Source organism: Artibeus jamaicensis, unplaced genomic scaffold, assembly GCF_021234435.1.
Source record: "Artibeus jamaicensis isolate MK-2021 breed Jamaican fruit bat unplaced genomic scaffold, CSHL_Jam_final contig_387, whole genome shotgun sequence".
Taxonomy (NCBI): domain Eukaryota; kingdom Metazoa; phylum Chordata; class Mammalia; order Chiroptera; family Phyllostomidae; genus Artibeus; species Artibeus jamaicensis.
Genome location: NW_026521812.1, coordinates 16195850 through 16216586, shown reverse-complemented (window position 1 = coordinate 16216586; position 20737 = coordinate 16195850). Strand labels below are relative to the sequence as shown.

Genomic DNA, 20737 nt, shown 5'->3' with positions numbered 1-20737 from the left:
ATAAATGCCAATTAAAGGGTCAGCAGGTCGGAGAGAACATTCTGCCTTGCTCACGGAATACCAGATGTGGCCACAAACCCTGACTTTTACTTGGAAGCTGCTCACCACAGAATACATTGACTTCCCTGTGCTCCTCACCATTCAGCCAACATCTGCGAAGGTCGTCGTACACCAGGCAAGTTAAAAAATGAACTAAAGTCTCTGAGGTGGCAGGGGATACATGATCTTCTTCCACAGCAGATTTTAGCAAATGTTATAATCAAAATGTTCTTCTCTACATCTAGTGAACATCCAGTGTATCACAATTTAGTAAGATGTAGAAAACTTTCATTAATGTTGCTATTAGAGCAGTTAAGACTTTCAGGTTTAAATGGGTAGCTGCAAAAAAAAAAGATTGTCTTTAAATCAGAGCATTTCACTGAAAAATATTTTAAATAGTTCTCATTTGGGTATTTATTATTTCATGTAGTTTCTAAAAATCACAGAGCTTTAATTAGCATTGTATAATCATTTATACTTAGTCTTAAGGACATTTTGATACTGAACAGAATCTTAAGTATTTTATATGTAAAATAGATACAGCAAATAAAGACAATTTTCACATTAGCTTATTTCCATGACAGTACGCAAGTCACAGAGAGATTTTTGTACCACTCAGTGTTCAACTTCAGGATTTAGACATCTTCAGGTCCCACTTTCCATTACTTCAAAACCTTCAAAATACAAAATATATTAGAAGAGTCAGTAAAGGCAGCATTTTATTAAAGCGGCAGCTTTTCAAATGGTTTCTTACGCTATAGGTGCTGGTTCCTTCGGGAGGTGTAGAGTTATTTAGTTATTTCTTAGCTCCCTGCAGGATAATCTGTAGTTCAGTTGGACCCCTGAGCATGCTTCTCACCCCCCTCCTCCAGGTCTTTGAACAGTCCTGTCTTTCCCAGATGTTCTGGTCACCACCCAGACTGAAGGGTGGGCAGGTCTACGTGTCCACCAGTGTAAAGGAGAGCAATTTCCCTTCCAGACTCATGTGTCTTCCTAAGCTTTCTAAATGCTCAGCGGTCCACCTCAGAATCTTGCTGAAGTTTAGACAGTGGGTATAGGGATTGTCAGAACTGAAACCAAGCGGTTCTTAGAACCAAGATTAGAATTCAGGAACCTCCCAGTGTTAATTCAGAGTCACAGACAACCACCAGGTTTATCGTTTTACTAGGGTTTCCTTTCAGTAACTACTTACTGGGAGCATTTGTCTCGACTCTGCATTTCCCAAGCGGAGGTGTTAGTCAGACCCATCTCCATGTCCACCGTGAGTGAGACAGGCATAGTTCAGGCCTTCGGGCTTGCCAGGAGGGCAGTACGCCACTCGCGTTTCTTGGCAGATGCCTTTGTCTGCATGTGGTTCCTTCTCTTCTTTCCTTGGACCACAAGATTCAGATTCCTTGGAGCCTAGAGGACCCTCAGAATTGTCTTCGCTTTGGCTGCATTCTGTGGCAAGTACCATATAGTTTAACCCTTCTTGGTTCTTGGTCTCCATTAAAGCAATTGACATACCCTCATCCAAATTCAAACAAATCATGTTGCCATCTTCATCTGTGAAAAAATATATATTCTAGTATCTATTTGGTTTCCTTTATTTGTAATATACAAGCTGTATAAGAATTACAGCACCAACCATGTACATTGGTTCAGCGAACATTTATGTAGTCCACTGGGGAACACAGAGATAAACAAGACATGCTCCCTGGCCTCAAGGCTAATGCTGTCCACTAGGGGAGCAGACATAACACCATAGGGCTCATGTGCTATAATAACGGGATGTAGAAAACATGGTGAGGCGCACAGGGCTGCTTCTGTCATAACAGGCAGAATGGGCCGTGGTCTTTGTGGTAGAAATGAAGAATTTACGGCCTTTTTTTTGTCTAAAGTGCTTACCCTTCCATCCTGCCATCCCAGCTAAAATATCTATCTTTAAAGATGTGTTTCTTTAAATTAAGTGATTTAGTCATTTATTAAAATAATATTTATGGGATTCCTACTATATGTTCCAGGCTGCGTTCTAGGTATTGATAGCCCAGCAGTGAGTGAAACAAACTTGCTTGTTCTTGGGGTTTATATTCTCATGGGGGAGAGAGAAAACAAATTCCCAGACCACTAAATCTATGCCAGGTGGTAATAAGTACTGAAGGAAAACTCAGTGGAAAAGCGAACAAGAAAGTAGTGGTATGAACGGGACTGTTATTTTAGATGAGGTGTTAGCAAAGTCCTCTCTCTCAGTAAAATTTAAGTAGAGACCTGAATGAAGTGAGAGAACTCTCACGAGAATATCTTAGGGAGAAGATTCAAGGGAGAGAACAGTGAGAACCTGGGTCCCGTGGCAGGAGAGCGCTGGGTGTGGACTGAGAAAGGCTGGACAGCAGACGTGGCCGGCCCTCCTCAGCCAGGCCCCCGGGACGAGTAGCTATGAAACCATTAACAGTGACTGGCAAATTTAAAACTAGCGTGTGCTTCTGACTTCCATAGGCTGGTAGGAAATGGACCCAGGCTTGGCAAGTTCTGATGGCCAGATGGAGGGAGGAGGAAAATGACATGATGTACCTTATTAATAACAACGGTTGTTAACTCTTACAGAGTACGTCCTATGTCTCTGGCACTATTCTAAGCTATAAACATATAACAATGTATTCTCTATTAAGTAAATACAAGTATTATCCCCATGTAACAGATGAGGCCACTGAGACACAGAGGGGTTAAATAATTTGCCCAAAACCACACAGCTGGAATTTGAACCCAGACCATCTGGCTCAAGTCTGTTTCATGTATTCACTTTCCCCAAGGGAGAGGTGAAGTTGCTGGGCTGTACAAGGGGACCCGTGTGGATGAGCAGTGTGCCCCACAGAAGTCCGTGAGAGGCACAGCATAGGTGTGTGTGATGTCAGGGTGGCAGCGGAAAAATGAACAGCCAGAGGGTGGCTGGCTTTCTTCACAGTTATGCCCCTGCCATTTTTGTCTTTCTCTACCGAAAGACTGACCTTCTTACATAGAAAAGTATCAGAATTCTTATTGAAATCTGATAGCAGAGCTTTTGAAACATTTCACAAATCTTTTTGGTTACCTGGAATACCAGTACACAACTGTACAAGACAAATACGCAAATGTATATTACCTAAAATACAACAGTACACAATACAAGATAAATACACGAATGTATATCATGAGACTTGTTTTTTTATCAATACTTTCTGATCTCTGGATACTAGTCTCTGGATAAAAAAATGTGATCAGAAATACTACTGTTCTTTCATAAAGTATATTTGAAAAATCAGAAGTATTTCAGTAGCTAGACGATAGTCCTGCCCTTTCTCCTCCCCATCCTTCCAGCAGGAGAGCATCAAAGTGGGGAGAGGCCTGCGGAGCTGCCAGCCTTTAGTACTGAACCCTGACATATATCCAGGTTGAATTTATTTGAAATGAATTTAAACTGAAATATGAGAAAATGTCAAAGGACTAAGGGAAGCATCATTGTATCTATGTTTCCTCATTGGAATTTAATGGACCTACCTATTTACCAGGTGTAGGCCATAAGTTTCATACCTGATGCAAAGCTTACTTTATTACAAGGGCATATGAACTACTGTCCCTACTCTGTATTATTATGTACTCATTTTTTTGCAGACCCTTCCATTGAGAACAAAAAGGATGGCCAAGCTGTGGGCTCACAAGCTCTTTGGCAACATCTCATGTTCAGACAGCATCAGAGCATATTTCAAACCACATCAATGGTCAAGCAGTGTTGTAAAATACCTTCCCCACAGAAATAACTTGATCAGATGCCAGGTTTGGTTAGCGCTTAAGTGATGGAAGGAACTAAATGTTATGAGTGCTTTTAATATATATTAATTGCTATTGAGAAACTCATAAGAAAACTTATATATGATAATAGCAATAGAAGCTATCCAAAGCAATAGAAATAGGATATTTAATTTCAAATAGTCCAGTGGCCCAAAGTATTGATGAAATTAGGCTATTCCTAAAAAGTATATAAAAATTAGGTTAAGAAAAGTATAGAATTTCAACAAAAACTGAAAGCTACAGTTTAAGTCTACCTGCTCGCTGCCATATTTTTATCACAGTAAACAGCACGTCGGGAAACTTTCTGATGAAACAAGATTTTACACTGTTTGCCTTTTGGTGAGTAAAAAAAAATATAATATAAGTCAAATAAATGTTTTATACAAATTCTGGCAGGTATGTCCCAGAAAAATCATTAGCTAACTACTTCATTGGTTCGTGATACTTAGAGCAATATTTAGTAACCTGACCCTGGCAGGCTTTCAGCAATCAGTACATCTTATTGCATAAAGAGACGTGGGTTGGGGGAGGAAGAGTGTTTGTTTATTTTTCTTTAAAAACTACTGAATAGAAAGCCCACAAGTCAAATCTCAAAGCAGAGGTTCTGAATAAAGACAGCATGTACTCAGCAACCCTGTCTTTTAGAGAGAAATATTAAAATAAAAACTTCAAGTAAGACAGGGTATTAAGAGCCGAGACATATGCCGGCTGACTGGCTATGTTTAGAACGGCAGAGGAGCATTTAGATTTGTTTCCTGTGGAACTCTCTGGGACCGGTGAGGCGATGTTTACACAAATGCTGGGATGAAGTCACTGGGATATTTTTACTAGATGCCCAGATATGTTACTTCTCTCTCTATCCCTTCTCCACCCCATTAGGTCAGTAGGACCATGGAATAGGCATTGTATTATTGCTCCATGTAATCCTAATACCCTTTATTTTTTCCAAAAAAAGTCCTTCCATGACTTTCTTATCTTCTTATATGTGTCCGACAATAACAATGAAAACAGACATCACACTGCTTTGCTAAATATGCCTACCAGTCTGCAAAGCAGCAAACTGTTACCAAACATATTCTCTTTCACTAAAAAGGTAATTAAGGTTAGGCTTGACTCGAAGGGACTGTTCCTTGAATTCCATCCTTTGCAAATATGCAAACTCTACCTTTCATTCTATTTCTTCTCTCTTCTCTGCCCCTTTGGTTCAATCACTTCTCTATCAAAATTCTTAGCGATTTCCATATCTCTTAACTATTTCTTACCTTCAGGAATTACATGCATTGTAAATAATAGAATGAGATTTCCCCTTTCCCCTAAAATTATGTGTCTATGGCACAGAATTGTTTGTTTCTATCTAAATTATAAAAGTTTGGTTACATTCCCAGTTAATCTCTTTCTGCATCATCATTCTACATATGCTTCTCTATGTTTTTGAACACTATTTAGAATTTTCATTAAGTCTGCCAAAACTTGGCACTAAGTAAATTTCATATCCAGTTAGTATATCTATCCCAGTAGGCTGTAAGTAATGGTTTTCCACTCCTGCCAGCTGAGCAGCCACTACTGACAGCGAATCAGAGACAGCTTGCGGGCAGGGTCCTTCCCCAGCCACAGCCCTGGGAAGGCAGAGAGCACAGGCTCTGGGACAGAACCAGGACTTCAACCCCACCTCAGCGGTACGACTGTGGGCAAGTCCCTACACTTCAGCCTCCTCATCTGTCAAATGTGATAATAAAAATGCCCACATCATAGGCCCAGTGTGAGAACCTAATAAATTTGCCTACATAAAACAGCAAGTGGCACAGGAAAAAAGGGCTAAAATAAAATTTGCTATTATTGTCATTAAAAAGCCACTTCAAAAGGGGTCTTGTTCTGTATATTTACTGTGAGCATTGTCTGTCACTTAGCCTCACAGGTGAACAAGGTAATGCAAAGTGGTAAAAAGATTTTCCCAAGAGTGCACGGAGACTTGTGGTAGAGCCGAAGGTAGGGCTGACCTGTCAGGGCCTCTGACACCCATTATGGCAGCCTCTGTGATTTTTATAAAAATTCTGCACATATTAGAAGGAAATGATTCAATGAGCAAAGAGTTGGATTTTAAAATATAATACAAGTCAACTGTAAAATCCTCTGTCCCTCTGGAACTTCACTCCTGTAGCACCTGCTCGCTCCCTCCTCCCTGAGCCACTGTCCTCTGGGTTTTCATGACAATGCAGTCACACCTTTCCTCTCCCCCCACTTCTCCTCTCACACCCCACCCCCTGTATTACTTCGTCAGTTCTTCCTGTACTGGCAGTTTTCTGTGTCTCACTCACTGATCACTTCTCTTCTCAGTCTGTGCACTTGAAATCAATGGCCTTACCCACACCCTGGACATCAATTACCTATATTTACAAGACAGACCTTTCAACTGTATACTGGGCTTCCCCACGTACCCCACACCCAGCTCAAACCAAACATGGCAATCCTGTTCCTCCTCCTATGGCCCCATCTCTTGGAAGAACACTGCTTTTCACTGAGCTTCTCACATCACTGGGGCTCACTATTTTCTCCTCTCTCTTCTTCACCAAATTAGACACCACGTCCTATAGAATCTAGCTCCGTGGTAACTCTGAGTTCATTTCCTTCTCTCTACACCTGTGACCATTCATTCATTCAGCTTTCATTAATTTTCATTTCCTGCCTGAACTACCCCCTCCAGCTTCATCACTTGCATTTCCCACCCCATGTATGATAAGCAACATGCAGATCTATGCACACCTCATTCTCTGTTATTGCTTGCCTTTACACACACTGTTCCTGCTATTCTGAAATACAGCTTTTTTCCTTACCTCCTGGCAGAACTCAGCCTAGAAACAACTTCCTCCCAGTGGCTTTTATTAAACTCTCACTCTGCTAGGCAGTGTGGACTCAGCATCCTTCCTCTGGACTCCCCCAGGACACAGATTTCTTCTCATTGACCACACGGAATGCCTCTGGGCTTCCAGCAGAAGATACAATATCAAATCATCTGCTCACTAAATCTTTAAAAGTAAGCTTATTTGTAAGGAAAAACATAGTGGAGAACTGACCAGAGAATCTACAACTCATGTATTCCTCCAGATTACCTAAATTTTATCTCCAAATTCAGCCAGTATATGTACAAATATACTCAAATGAACATTTCTGTGAATGGCTGTATATGCATATAAAATACCCTGAAGTGTATAACCAAATTGCAAACTCTGGCTAGCACTGGGGAGTGAAGACAGGTAGGAAGCAAGAGACTTTTACTTTTTACTCTGTTTAGGTCATTTTAGGTTTTTAAACAGTAAACATGAATTACTTTATAATGGAGATCTCTGGATACACTTATAAGTAATACAACAAGAACTGTTAATGAGATTAATTACTGGCAGTGTTAAAAAGGAAATCAAAAAGAAACCAGCAATCATTTTTATGATTGATACAAAACAACATAAAATTCTTTTTAAATCTTTAAAAGGCGATTGTGTTTAATTTCATAAGGCCTACAGAAATAGCGTTCACAAACAAATCGGCATCAGAGTCTTATCAGTTAAGTGCTGCTTTTGGAGATCAGAGCAGTGATTTAGGAAGAAAACCATGCTTCCAGTGCCAGGTAAGCAACACCAGGTGCTGCTTGCCTTTCAGATCCCACACATTCAACTCAACCCAGTCACTGCAACTTATCTAAAAGACTTCATTTACACACTAGCACCCCACTCTAGATCGTGGTTCCCCTAAAATTTTCACACATCAGGTTACACAAATAAGAATCAAACCAAGCAGGAGCAGATTCAAATGGCTTGAGCAGCACAGTATTATTCAGCAGTGAATCAGGATACTCATCTTCCCTGCGGTTAGAGACACAGCCCCATGTCTCTATGACAGGGACATAGTTGTCCCTATGACAGAGACAACTCAAATTCACCAGCAGAAACAGAGCACACTATGAAACGTTACATAAAAAATTAAAGAAACTGACTCTAGTCTCTCAAGGGAAAGAAATATTCTTGCCTCTCCTTTTTCTTTAAAGCAGCCCAATGAAACACATTGAATTCAAGTGCTTAACACTATGCCTTAGGCAAAAATTAATAACTATTTGCTGAAATAATTTTGAAAAATTTTATCAAAAATTCAAAGAAATGCATTAAGTAAATGCTTAGAAAAGGAGACAGACTTGATAGCATCTAGAACACTCGCAGGTATGTTTTTCCTTATCCTTTGTGATCTTCGCATAGGCAAGTGTATGTCCAGAACTCTCCACAAGGATGGGGCTGTGCAGCAGTTATAACTCCCTCAGTCTCGGCCCCATTCTCAGAATCAGCTCAGCCGCACAACGAGAAGGCAGGTGGAGACAGTGTGAGATGGTTAACAAGGCTTATCTGATGTTATAATTGCAAATAGAAAGTAGGGCCTTCCCAATCTGTCACCTAGCTGTTTATGTCACAGAAGTCACATGATCAGGACATATCTCCATTCATGTCGCCTATTCAAGTTTCTAAAAATATGTCATTAGAAACACAGCAGACACAACAAGAGGGTATTCATCCTTGAGTTTCTTATTTTCCCCTGTTATTAGTCAAGGTGAAGGTCACTACTACACCATGTGCTGCAGTAGTGAGGACACTCCATGACAGTCACCAGCCAATCACTGCAAAGACCAAGAGGCCTAATTTCTGAGAGATTCTGAGTCATGATCCATCTTGCCAGGTTTGTATCTAAGCTCTTGGATTTGAAAACAAAGTGGGGTGACTGTGAACTAATAATGGGAAGAAGTTCTAAAGCAGCTGGAAATGATCATTTTAAAATTCATTTTGCTGCAACCAATTAAGCAATTGCATTAAGCAATCTGGTTTTGGAAATGAATCAAGTGACCACTGAGTTTTAATTACGTTTTGTACTCTTCATAGAACTACAAGGTTTAGTCTCTCCATCACCGTGAATGGCTCCAGAGGATTCTTCTCTTGATTATTAAAATACTGAAGTGGTGGAACCAGGCTAGACTGCAGCAGGGTATGACCCACTACAATAATCATTGCAAAAATACTCAGCATTTGGAACCAATGGGTTAGATACACACATATCAACATGGATGGCTCTCAGTGCTTGATGGAAAAAGACAAGAAACATTACACAACACAATAGCATCTGTGCATACAGTGTACAATTAGCAGGAACGTATACAGATAAAAAGATAGACATTGAAAACTACGATGGTTGTCTGGCAGGGGGAGGAAGAAACTGGAACAAGAGAGGAATATAGAGGTAAAGGGACTAAACAAAATAAGAGAGAAGCCCTGCATAGACCAGTGATGATAATGGACTACAAACTAAGAGTGTACACTTAACTCAATTCTGCACTTGAGGTCCAAACTGCTGTGAAGAGGGAGGGGGGAGAACAGACCTCATGACGATGTAGTGCAGCTGGTTAATTTTTCTCCTTACTACCTGAGATTATAAATTCACAGGCCACATCTCTTTCCTAGATTTAGTGCACAAATCAAAGTTATTTTCAAAGACAACTAAAATAAGCTCTTAAGTATTGTGAAGGTGATGTGAGTGTATTATTCTTTTTACCCACTGTAAAATGTCTACTATTTTTCATTTCAACCTTGTTCAGTCCACAATGGAGAGAAAACCAGAACATTTTGACAAATAATCAAACTTACCTTCAAAGCCTTTATTTATGATTCCACTGGGTTTCACTTCTTCTCTGCACTGAGAAATACTATTTAAGGAGAAATTTCTGAATAACTGAAGCTGGTCTTGAATTTTATGGAAAGTGGGTCTTTGGTCAGGTTCTTGAGCCCAGCACTGGGTCATTAGTTTCCACCTGGATGTGTGAGTAAAGGCAGGAAAGTGAATGGTGATTGGATGTCTTTAGGCAACAGTTACTGATAACAAAGCTCAGGAAAGGTCATTTTAGGAGAAAACAATTTTCAGTTATTGCCAGTTTTCCATAATTGACATAAATGAACCAGCACAAACTTTTTGGTCCTTATTTAATAGTAGCCTGCAAAATTACTGCCTTTATTGGATAACAATTTTCTTGTGAAAAGTTGACAATATTTTAATAGTTATTAATCCAGGCAGATAGATAGATAGATAGACAGACAGACAGATGGAAAATGTTCCCTCAATACATAGGGGAGCTAAGAGCTATAAGAGTTATTGAAGGTTAAAAAGACTTTACACTCATACCTTAATATCGAAAACCAAATCTAAGGTTACTCCAGTCCACACAGACGTTTTGTGGTGCAACCAGAGGCAGAAGTCATATTTGATTCTAATGTTTTTACTCTACCTTTACTCTGTCAAGAGACTCAGCTTCCCCAGACATGAACAGCTGGTTGATTAAACATTATCTTTTCTTTAGCAGTTGTCTAAGAAATGTCTGTGCAGCACTCTTAACCAGCACCCATTTGTTCAATAAAAATTAATTATTTATTGAACTTTTATTACACAAGCAGTGTATTAAGAGCTAGCAATGTGACAGTGTAGCACCTGTCCTCATAAGAATACATTTTTATTGTAAATGTAAGAAGGTGATGAAATTTATCTCACTACAATTCATACAAACAGAAAAAATGTAGCTCTTTTATTATTGTTTGTAACTGATTAGAATCCCCATCTAGCAGAAGAAAATTAACCTCGTTTAATGAATGCAGTTCACCACCTAGTCCAATTCAGTATTTTAAATAATCTTGGTAGGCAATGCTCAGTCTTTTCTGGATAACAGTTCAATCTATCTTATTTTTAGGCTAGTTCTACTCCCTCTGTCCTTTTCTCCAAGATAATGTCAGGATATACGTCAGGTGAAAGTCTTGTATGACATACAGGGGCACAGTGAGGCATCCTTTGGACCCTGCTGTCCCTTGGAGCTTCACAGTCTCAGAGTGGAATGATCATGAATTCCACAGCAATGACTGGTTTGGTCCATCCTGCTGTGGGCACCAGCTGCTATCTGCCATCTATGATCTTTTTACCTTGTCTTTGGGCCCTTCCCCAGTGAACTGGCCTTTCCTTTCCCCTTTCCAGGTGAAACCCTTTCTGTCCTGAGGCTGCACTGCACACTACATCTGCAGACCAGGCCCAGAGAGTGCATTCCTGTTTCTGCTGCATGCCCACAGGGTGCTCCCTGGCTAATCTCTAGCTTTCATCAAAAAGTTCACCCATGTGGGAAACAAAGGAGGCTGAAAAGTTTGAACTAGACGTTCTCTGTGCAAACATGCCATTCTACCTTCTTCATAATGCTGGGTCTCCATGTCAGTGTGGGCTGTCCCTTGCTTAATGATCTCCTTACCATCCTCCCACGCTGAGAGGAGTGGGCAGTTGCTCCATGCCCTTGATGTTGCCCACACCTAATCTGATTGAACCCTATAGAGAAGGTTGCAGGACCTGAACATCCAACATCTTCACCCTCCTGCCTCTGTCAAGATCTTTTCTTCCTATGCTTCTCGAGGTGTTAGCAGGAGGGGTGTCTCCACTGACTTCCTTTTTTATTAGATAAACTTCCTCTTTTTTATTAGATAATCCTTACATAGAATTGTAGGTGCAGGTCACCCAAACTGTCATTTAATACACTAACAAGGAGCTAAAAGGGTCTAGATAACCCTCTCTCTTCCCAGCTTGGTTTTCAACTCTACTGCTTTACTAAAAAAGTCAACTACCTGTTTTCTCTCTCTCTCTCTCTCTATTTTTTTCTGGCATTATAAGGCTGATTGGGAGCAGGGAGAGAAAAACTCATAAAGAAACATCAATTGAGAAGTATTTTAAAATATTAGGACTACTGTATCAACAGATAAATATGAAATCACAAAATACAAGTTATTTAAAAAGCACTGAAGTAAACAATGTAAAACCCAACAAAGATGCAACAGTTTGGGTAAGTTGCTCACAGAAGGCCCCTGTGCAGAGGTGACATTTAAGCAGAGAACTCGGTTGGAAACTAAGATGCTAGTCATGGGAATAGGGTGGGGATGGGAGTCAGGGAATGTACTAGAAGAAGGTAAAAGCATGTGTAAATTTCTAAATTTGGAAAGAGCTTGGCACATTTCAGAATCTGAAAGAGAGCCAGTGTGGCCGAAGAGCTGTCACTGAGGAGGAGAGCAGAGGAGATGAGGTCAGAGGAGGAGGCGAGATCACGCAGGTCGCATGGACCTGGCCAGGAGCTGGACTTACGACACTACCATGGTAAGCTGTTGAAAGTTTTTAAGTAGGCATGATTTTTATATTTTTAAAGGGTTATTCTAGCTTACAGGTGTGGAAAATGGGTGGTAGAGGAGGAAGTTGGAAGATAGGACATTATTAATGAAGACAAGGTGAGAGATAATGGTGGTTTGGACTAAGGCAAAGGCAATGGAGCTAGAGCAAGGACATATTCAATCATAGGTGACGATGATCTGCAAATCATTGTGGGTATTGTATTGAGATTAGCTAGTGTCTATTGTAGGAATTACAATCTCCATTTCATTTTAATGTGGTGTGCAAATGCTCCTTCCAGCTCTTTCATTTCTTTTTTTAAAATTAATTTTATTTAGTGATTTTTCAAGTATAGATTTTTTGTCTATTTCTCCCATCCCAGCCTCCCCCACCCCTTGCTCCCCACCTCCCTCCCATTACCACCCCCCCCCATAGTTCTCATCCCTGTGTCCTTCCTATTTGTTCCTCCAAATCCCTCCCCCTTTTTCCCCTTAACTTCCCTTCCCTCTCCCCTCTGGTCACTGTCCCCTTGTTCTCTATTTCAGTGTCTTTGGTTTTTCTTTTTTTTTCTGCTTATTTGTTTTGTTGTTTAGCTTCCTGTTAAAGGTGAGATCATATGGTATTTGTCTTTCAGCACCCAGCTCTTTCATTTCCTGATGAGCATCTCAGGTTGGAATTAGTACTGAATATGGAGCACTATGGAGAAACCTGATACTGGTCTATTTCCTAGTATTGATTTGATGGTTTTTCATATTTATAACAATGAATTCACATTCTGGATACAGAGTGCCAAGTTTGTCTAAATTCTTTTAAAAATTAGAATCACGGCTGAGAACTTAATTTTTAATAGAACCTGTGACCTTTACAAACAGGGCTGATACACTGATCCCAATGAAGAATGATTAGATATGAAATAAGATACCTTTAAATATTTTAAGTAATAAAGTAGAATCTCGATGACTAGCCTAAGGGTTGTTTTAGGAGGTGTAGGAAGAAAGTAAAGTATAATTCTTCACAGGAAGCATTTTCTTTTTGAAAAAAAGTTATTAATTCAAAGACATTAGCAAAAAATAGAATCTCTCAAGACTTCTCATACTTCAATTACACAATCTTTAGTGTACTTATTTGTGACCTGCCTCATTCTACAAAAGATTTTAAAACACTGAAAGGAAATTAGTTAGAACAGAGAGAAAGAAAAAGCAAGAAGGGGAGACTGCAGCCATGTTTACCGTTGCCACCTAGCTACACCGCACCTCCCCCCTTCACACTGCCCTCTGAAAGTTCAGCCTCTTGTTTACTCTGTGCAATTTATTTAAGCAGATATTCCTATTTTTCATTGACAGGACTTTATCTACATTGAATCTAATGATTATTCTTAATTATCTTATGGCAAAAACATATGACCTGGTAGCCTATAAAACCTTTCTGTCCCCCGATCCAGGGACAAGTGAACACTGAACTGCAACCCATTAAGCAAAGAAAAATGCTATAAAGCAACAGTCATTTAAAAGTAAAGAGTACAATGTGGGCTCTTAATAGCATTAAGCTGGCAGTGAAATAAAGTGAAGAAGCTTTCAAGAATTTAATCCTGAAAATGCATTTCTTACAGCCTTCAGGTAAATTAATAACAACTATTCTTTTGACATAGAAGTTTTCTTTACAAATAGGCACTTGTCACAATTCAATATCATGCATTAGATACTTGCACTCATTTATAGTTACAAATATTCAAACATATTATTCTAAACAAATGTACAGGTATTTTACTGTTGTTAAAATTTATCTGGGCTGGTTGTTTCAGTTCTACGCATATACATACTCATTATACTTAAAATATTTCATTTAGCTAAGTGTTCAGATTCAAATTCCTTCATTCACTGTGCCAGCCCTTTACTCCTCTTCATCTTATTTTTTCAAAATAACATGAGACTCATTAACCATGTTCATTTTTAGTGTCTATGAGTAAAGGCCTTAGATTCATAAGTCAATTAAAATCCAACAGAAGACAACTCCATGGCATCTTTCAGTATTAAGGGGGTGAGTGTCTATAGGTATTTAAATGGGGCAAATAAAATACTGAATTTAAGAACTCCCTTACTCATTATTCCAATCCTGGGGAGACTCATTAGCATCTGGGTGCACATATTTTTAAGGGGTAAAAATAAGATGGTGAACTTCATGTTCTCCCATTTTCACTCCATCCATTTGAGGAGCTCTCTGTAATTCTGGTTGCCACTGAGATACATCTGTCAGAGAACCCCAAAGAGCTGTCACTTGAAGTAGATTGCCCTTTGATCCTGTTTCATCTTGAGAGTGGTGTGGTTGTTGTGTGTGCCGAAAGCCGAAGAGAACACTGAGGATTGGGCTTTCCACCATACATCCCAGGCTACGGGAAGAAGGGGGAATGCTCTGAACTCCTGCATTCCATTAATAGCTGAACACAGCATAGTCATCTATGGGCTCACCTGACCCCGAGTGCATCCAGGTGCTGAGAATTTAAGCAGTGTATAGAAGGTGCAGCATGGCTCAGTGCAGACTTTCAACCCTCTAAGCTGGGCCTGTGATCTCATAGAACTGCTTCAAATAAAAATCAGTTCCCTCTGTACTCTAAGGAGAGTAGTTAATCTTTATCGTGACAACTTAAGGCCTTGGCCAGATTGAATGGCATTGCTCAGAGCTCCATTTCCTAGCACAGCTTGTTTTCCTGGTTGGCAATGAGTTAACCCTTCCTGGGCTCTGAGAGTTGTACAGCACTTGGAGGGAGAGCTGGGAGCATTGTTTACTTTTCAATTACTGGTGTTTGAATGGACTTCAAAACTACCAATGGAAAATTTGGCTTCATGATAACTATATTTTTATAAAATTAGAACATTAATGTATCCAGCTGAATAATCAAGAATATATTATGTAGAATATTATCTTTTCCTACTTATTATCAGGAATGTTTTTCTAGCAGACATTCTCCCTCCTCCTTCCAGTTGCATTTTAGATACCTTTGGATCAGAGCAAAGTTCAACATACCTACACTTCTGCTCCACAATAGATAATTAATTATCTACCTCTCTGTTCCCCAAATAATACAAATGAATGCATCAATCAAAATATGTAACTCAGTGATTCCTAAAGTGCTTACTCCAGGTAAATTTTAACAACACAATGAAAATTTCATTTGTTTGAGATTCTGGGAAAGTTTTATGACTGTTTGATATATGTAAAAGATGCAAAATAATTATTAGTTTACTTATTTAATAAAAATGCATTTCATATTTAGGTATGCTGGTTTTTTCCTTAAACCTTGATCTAAATTTTTCAAATTGTGTATAATTTCTCATCTGTAACTTACAGGATTCTTCTCACCTCTCCCCAAAATATTTGAAGCACATTTCTAGGCATTATTATCAAACTTGTTCATGCATGTGTGTAACTAACCTCCCTGTAAATATCCCAGATTCCGCATCATAAAAGCTAAATCATAAATGAGCAGTAATTCAAATCTTCCTCTTCTAGCTGGAAGGTTTAAATAATACGAAAACATCCACCAGGAAAACATCCAAACAAGGTGCCCAGTTCTTAATCATCTTTTGGCTCCAGTCTGAATAATCCTCTAAATATCACAGCATAGTCAAGGCAGGACAATCATGGTGTGTATCCGCATACTGCTAATTCCTTTTGCACTTGCCTGTACCACACAGTTTAGCACTTTATTACGTGTTGGCTTGTTAACCAGCTGCTCCATCTGAGTGTCTTTTCCTTCAAAATGCATTCTGAGATGCTGAAGAAACACGACCCCGTTTCAAACACCTCTGAGTATCACACAGTCCTTGGTATGGTATTGTGCACAAAACAGATAAATTTATACTTGTTGCTTGCATGTTCTTTTAGAAACTTCTTGGGTAAAACTCCTCTTGGGAGGAGTTTTTACTTGATTTTTTTCTCCAAATCAATACATGCCTTTTCTTGCATGTTTAAAATATTGCAAGTATTTCTGAGGAGTCATTTGGCACCTTGTTCTGTCTATAGCTGAACAACTTAGATCTTATTCATCAGCCTGTGAACTGTTCCTTTCTCAGGAACAAGATGCCACCCAAACTTTTTCTGATGTCCTTGTTTTTAACTGTTGCAGCTGCTGAATCAAAGCAGCTGAATTTGATGCACGCTCAATGTAGTTTTCCTCAAGAATCAACTCATCTTTCTGGTCTTGAGATAATGAAAGTGCAATGCCTGCACTCATCCCAACCCCAAGAAATTTCTGATTTCAACAAGAGAACCATTCTCCTGAATCCACAGTAATGGGACAATGGGCACACACAGATCTCATCTTGTGACGGAAGCCTGGAGTATCGCCCTGGGTCACGTTCTGCGTGTGACTGCGGATAGTGTGAACAGTGGCCAGTTCCTTTTCATCTCCCCACTATTTGTCACCTCTCCTTTTTCCTTTCATGGAGACTGAGTTCTAGATTGGTGTGATTGAAGTCCCTCCACAGGGTGCCTCTGGGGCCCTTCACAAGAGCTGTGCATCACTTCAGAGTGATGTCGACATTTTCAGGAATGTTGACAGTCTGATTGCTGAGAAGGGCCTTCATCCTCACACTGCAGCAGAGAAACTCAGGACAATATTTCTGCTGAGGTGGTTCACAAGAAGGTGGATTAGTACTCAGCAAAAATAACTTGGTGCCCTGGATGGTGTGGCTCAGTGAATTGAGCATGGGCCTGGGAACCAAACAACTGTGGTTCGATTCCTAGTCAGGGCGCATGCTGGGATTGCAGGCCAGTTCCCAGCAGGGGATGCATGAGAGGCAACCATAAATTGATATTTCTCTCCCTCTCTTCTTCCCTTCTAAAGATAAATAAATAAAATCTTTTAAAAAATAATAAGTTCACTTGTTTTTGTTTATAATTAGATCAAAATCATTTACTCTTTGAGGATTACAAATGTATTAAAATTCAATAGCGACCAGAATCAATTTGAGAGAGTCACTAATATTCAGTCATTACATGTTAAATTCATAAACAGATAACAATTTATATAATTTTTATTAGTACTATATCCCAATGTCAGCTATATCAACAAATGCAATCCAACTTTTAAACAATATTTTCCTACTTAAACAAATCATTTAATTTGCAGATTAAAATATTAGCCAAATCATATCTTCCAAAGTAAAACAGTATACATACCCACACAGACAAGAGCTTTTATTTATTTATTAAAATTCACCTAACCATGAGTATGAATATATTCTACTCTTCCAAATTTTGTTTCTGATGGTGTGTGTGTGTATGTATATATATATATGTATATATATATACATACTATATATATACACATACACATATATATCATATATTTAGTGAATTATAACAATTCATATTTTATCCAGGATATACAATATCTAAGTACCAGTTTTTATTTTAAAATACCATACCAATGAGTCATAAGATTGCATGTGCACATGGTTTTGGTTTTTGGGTACTTATATTAACATAATTATAACTTACAGATCATCAGGACAATTTCTAGGCGGCTCCAGTCTCCCTCCTGTTTGCACATAGTTGAGAACATCAAGGTTAGAATGGGCTGGATAAGGCTGATGGCCAAGAGTTAAAATCTCCCAAATCAGAATTCCAAAAGACCTACGATATTAGAGAGTTTGCTTTAATTGTGCATATTACAAACCTCATGTTTACAGTAGTTTCTCCAACATAATATTCCTGCGGTTATAAGCCTGTACTTTGTGATTGGAATGATTGGTTCCATAAAAGGTAAATGGGAGACTTAAAAGCAAGATGATCATAAGAAAAAGTAGAACAAGCAACTGCCTACCAGGAACACTTCAAAGGTGATAGGAAGGTCCAGTAGGGACACACACACACACACACACACACACACACACTACTCCTTTTTTCTGGCCGAACCTGGACTGCAGACCTCTAATACACAGACATACTCGGGTGAGTGAAAAAGCATTTTGGTTTCTTTCTGTTTTTGAGTTGGAGTGCTAGTAACCACAAAGAGGGAAGGCATGAATAAAAATGGGCCGCACTGAAGGACAACTTTTCCTCATCCCCAATTGTGCCTAGGGCTGTGCCAGCCTTAAAGCTTTTGAATAAATTTTATGTTTTGAGCAGCTGTCATCAAACGTTTAAGGTCAACAGCAAAAATAAGGGTCCTATTCAAATGCTGAAGAGATTTTCAAGCCTCCTCAAAGGCCTAATGTTTTTGAGATCTGTGATTGAAAGTTTACTTTAATGACCACACATCTCTAACAGGCATTTAGACACACTTACACATTAATTCATAGGTACCCAGTCCTATTAGGCAAAGTCTCTACACTTTGGGGAAGTGGTAAAATATCTGAAGGAAGTGTAGCTACTGCGCATGCACTAGTAAGATGAAGGGTCAACACTGGTTAGACGGGGGGGATGAGGCCCAGGAACAGTCCCACCATGGGCACCAGCTTTCACTTTAGCTTAAGGCACATTACAGCTTCTCTGGTCTTCTGTTTTCTCACATAAAAAAAATCAGATGACATTTTAAAAATTGATTTTATTTTTTAAAGATTTTATTTATTTATCTTTAGAGAAGGGAAGAGAGAGAAATATCAGTGTGTGGTTGTCTCTTGCACACCCATTAATGGGGACCTGACCTGCAACTCAAGCATGTGCCCTAGACTGGGAATTGAACCTGGGACCCTTTGGTTTGCAGGCTTGGTGCCCAATCCACTGAGCCACACCAGCCAGGGCCCTTTCTAATAATAATAATAATAATAATAATAATAATAATAATAAATTTAAGAAAACCCTCGCCCAAAGATATGTTTATTGATCTGAGAGAGGAAGTGTGTGGCAGGGAGAGAAAGAAACATCGATATGAGAGAAAACTTGGCTGCCTCCCGTACTCACCTCAACCAGGGATCAAACCTGCAATCTAAATATGTGGAGATCGAACCCACAACCCTTTGCTGTACAGAACCATGCTCCAGCCCACTGAACCACCTGACCAGGGCCACAACACCTTTTAAGATCCCTTTGGGCTCTAACATTGGATGGCTCTGCCCACACTTCTCTGTGTCCTTAAGCTCACCAAACATCCGACTGTGTGGTGAAGATTCCATCCATCAGACTTTCTGGAGCCATCCACCGAACAGGGAGCAGGCCCTCTCCTCTCTTTCTATAGTAATCATTTTTATAGATGTCCCTCGCGAGTCCAAAGTCCCCAATCTTCACTATCCGTGATGGATTGCTATAGTCCTTTACAGAGACAAGGCAATTCCGAGCTGCCAGATCCCTACGGCAGAAGCTATGTTTAATAATAATAATAATAATAATAATAATAATAATAACAATAACAATAAAGATCCAGAGGTCAGACAAGGGATACTAGCAGATCTGTAGAGAAGGCAGACTTTTTTTAGAATTACTGCTATTTTAGAGGAATAAAAATATTTATTTTCTTGTTTTACCCAAACTGCAGATGGCTATTGTGTCAATATCCGTAGGAACCTTGTATCCAGAATATTGCCGTACCTGTGAATGAAGTGCAGCTGCTCCAGATAGACACAGCCTTTTGAAATATCTACACACAGGTCTACAAGATCAGCCAAAGTGAGTAAAGGACCATGAAGCTGTAAGAAGTGAAAGGAAGATTATAGGCACTTGTTCAGTTTGCATGAAATGCACATATTGACATCCATGAATACATGGCTACATTTATGTGCATGTGCACACATACACATGATGTTTTAAAGAAATGCTTAGTTATGGTTCCAAGGATTCAAAGAGGAAAAGAACTAAATTTATATGTTTGCTCCCCAAGTAAAGATAAATAAGGTTACATTTAGTAAGCAGAGGCAATAATAGGACCTTTGCTGGCAGCAGGGTACTAGTTCTCACACACCAAGGTTTGAAACGTAGTTTTGCTACTTACTTGCTGTGTGAACATGCCCACTTTGCCTTATTCGCTCAGCAACTTTCTCATGGGTGTAATGGAAACAATAGACCTGATTTTGTAGGATTTGGGATAACATATATAATCTGGCTGGTATATAAAAAGCACTTAATAAACAGTAGCTGCTCTCCTAGTGTTAATAATGATAGTTTAACCAGCACTCACCAGTTTAATTATTGGCCCAATGTCGCGTTATAATGTTAGTCATGACAATGGGATTCTTCCTCATATGAGCCCCATATAAACTAGCAACACAGACTCAATTTCACGGTCACAGATTATTCTTACTATCTAAGAGAGCCAACATAGAAACTGAGAACTGAGTGACTGAGCCTGAACTGGCTACAGTGATTGCTACATTAAAAATAATCATAATAAAGCTAGTTCAAGAACTTATTAGTACCACGTGGAAAAAAACTCAAAGTCCTGCTCGGACACTACGTGTGCATACTCTCTGCCCCTTGGCATCCCTGAAATTACCCTGGTTCAGGCCTTTATTATCCCAATTTGACTCATCCCAGACAAGGGCTGACCCCAAACCAGCCACGTCCCCAGCAGCCTGTGCTTTCATCGGCTCACTCACTGGGACCCACGGCCTGTGGCTTCACGACAGACTCCTGAACACAGCTTCCATGGCAGCCTCCGGCTGCACCAGCCTCGCTGTATGTCCATCCATTTCCCTAGTTTCTCCTCTCACAATCTGTGCTGTGGTCACACTAGAACGCTACAGGGTTTGTTTGT

General features: G+C 39.6%; 1 protein-coding gene across 1 annotated transcript in view; it reads right to left on the bottom strand.

The window, feature by feature from the left end:
* Nucleotides 1-516: 516 nt before the first annotated feature.
* The window catches only part of ROS1 (ROS proto-oncogene 1, receptor tyrosine kinase), a 101866-nt gene continuing 81645 nt past the window's right edge, over nt 517-20737 (bottom strand). The window contains exons 41-46 of the mRNA XM_037158121.2: nt 19576-19673; nt 19133-19336; nt 17548-17682; nt 9516-9679; nt 1232-1584; nt 517-713 (exon numbers count right to left, since the gene is read on the bottom strand). Of these exons, the coding sequence (XP_037014016.2) occupies nt 1274-1584; nt 9516-9679; nt 17548-17682; nt 19133-19336; nt 19576-19673 (912 nt within the window). The 3' untranslated portion in view covers nt 517-713; nt 1232-1273. The remainder of the gene's footprint in view (nt 714-1231; nt 1585-9515; nt 9680-17547; nt 17683-19132; nt 19337-19575; nt 19674-20737) is intronic.